General features: G+C 39.7%; 1 protein-coding gene across 1 annotated transcript in view; it reads left to right on the forward strand.

Moving 5' to 3' along the window:
- Positions 1–793, forward strand: part of LOC137658986 (histone H1-like protein HC2) — an 841-nt gene extending 48 nt beyond the window's left edge. The window contains exons 1-2 of the mRNA XM_068394092.1: positions 1–337; positions 585–793. The exon at positions 1–337 is cut by the window's left edge and continues 48 nt beyond it. Coding sequence (XP_068250193.1) covers positions 1–337; positions 585–793 — 546 coding nt within the window. The remainder of the gene's footprint in view (positions 338–584) is intronic.
- Positions 794–1,336: the final 543 nt, after the last annotated feature.

Consider the following 1,336-nt stretch of genomic DNA (forward strand, 5'->3'; position numbering starts at 1 on the left):
ACAGCACTTAAGATACTTGCAACAAGGCACCCAGCGCTTAAGAAAATTGCAACAGGGCACATAGCACTTAAGAAACTTGCAACAGTGCACACAGCGCGTCAAAAACTTGCAACAGGGCACACAGCGAGTGAGAAACTTACAATAGGCCACACAGAGAGTAAGAAACTTGCAACAGGGCACACAGCACGTCAAAAACTTGCAACAGGGCACACAGCGAGTGAGAAACTTACAATAGGCCACACAGAGAGTAAGAAACTTGCAACAGTGCACACAGCGCGTCAAAAACTTGCAACAGGGCACACAGCGAGTGAGAAACTTACAATAGGCCACACAGAGAGTAAGAAACTTGCAACAGGGCACACAGCCCATAATAAACTTGTAACATGGCACACAGCATGTCAAAAAATTGCAACAGGGCGCACAGTGCGTCAAAATCTTGCAACAGGACACACAGCGTGTCAAAAACTTGCAACAGGACACACAGCGTGTCAAAAACTTGCAAAATGGCACACAGCGTGTCAAAAACCTGAAACAGGACAAGTGTTAAAAACTTGCAACATGGCACTGTCAAAATCTTGCAACAGGACATACCGAGTATCAAAAACTTGCAACAGGGCACATATCGTGTCAAAAACTTGCAATAGGGCACACAGTGCGTAAGAAACTTGCAACAGGGCACACAGCGCGTAAGAAACTTGCAACAGGGAACACAGCGCTCAAGAAGATTGCAATAGGACATACAACGCTCAAGAACCTTGCTACAGGGCTCAGCAAGCAGCAATGGGCATATTGAGATCTGAAATTGGAATACCAAGCTCTCCTTAAAAAACGGCCCCAAAAATTCATATGAATGACACTTCTGATATATAAATTAATATCAAGCGTTGCAACATATAGAATAACGTACATCACAGGCAGTTGTTGTTTACGTGCATTACAAAGGTCGGCCAGGGAAAAATAAAAGAATAATTTAAATTCTTTTTCCGATGCTTGTCATCTGACGTAAAGTATATCCAATTACCTGAATTATTTAAAGCAAAAGTCACAATTTAAAGAGTTCACTCATAAAAAAACGAAACAACAACATAAACCAATTTAATTAATTAGGAATGCATTTGCATCCACCAATAGTGGCAAACTTTTAATCAATGTTAAATGCCAGAAAAATCTTGGTGAGAAGCATCAATTAAAATATTGCAAATAAGTAAGGGGGTAAAATTCCGTTTATTATGAACATGTCTTTCAGCAATAAAAAAATAAGAGAAATAACTTTGTCTTTAAGCATCTCAATTGTCCACATTATTAACCCCTAAATTTAAAAACGAAAAAAAGCAAC

This window comes from Palaemon carinicauda, chromosome 19, assembly GCF_036898095.1.
Source record: "Palaemon carinicauda isolate YSFRI2023 chromosome 19, ASM3689809v2, whole genome shotgun sequence".
Taxonomy (NCBI): Eukaryota; Metazoa; Arthropoda; class Malacostraca; order Decapoda; family Palaemonidae; genus Palaemon; species Palaemon carinicauda.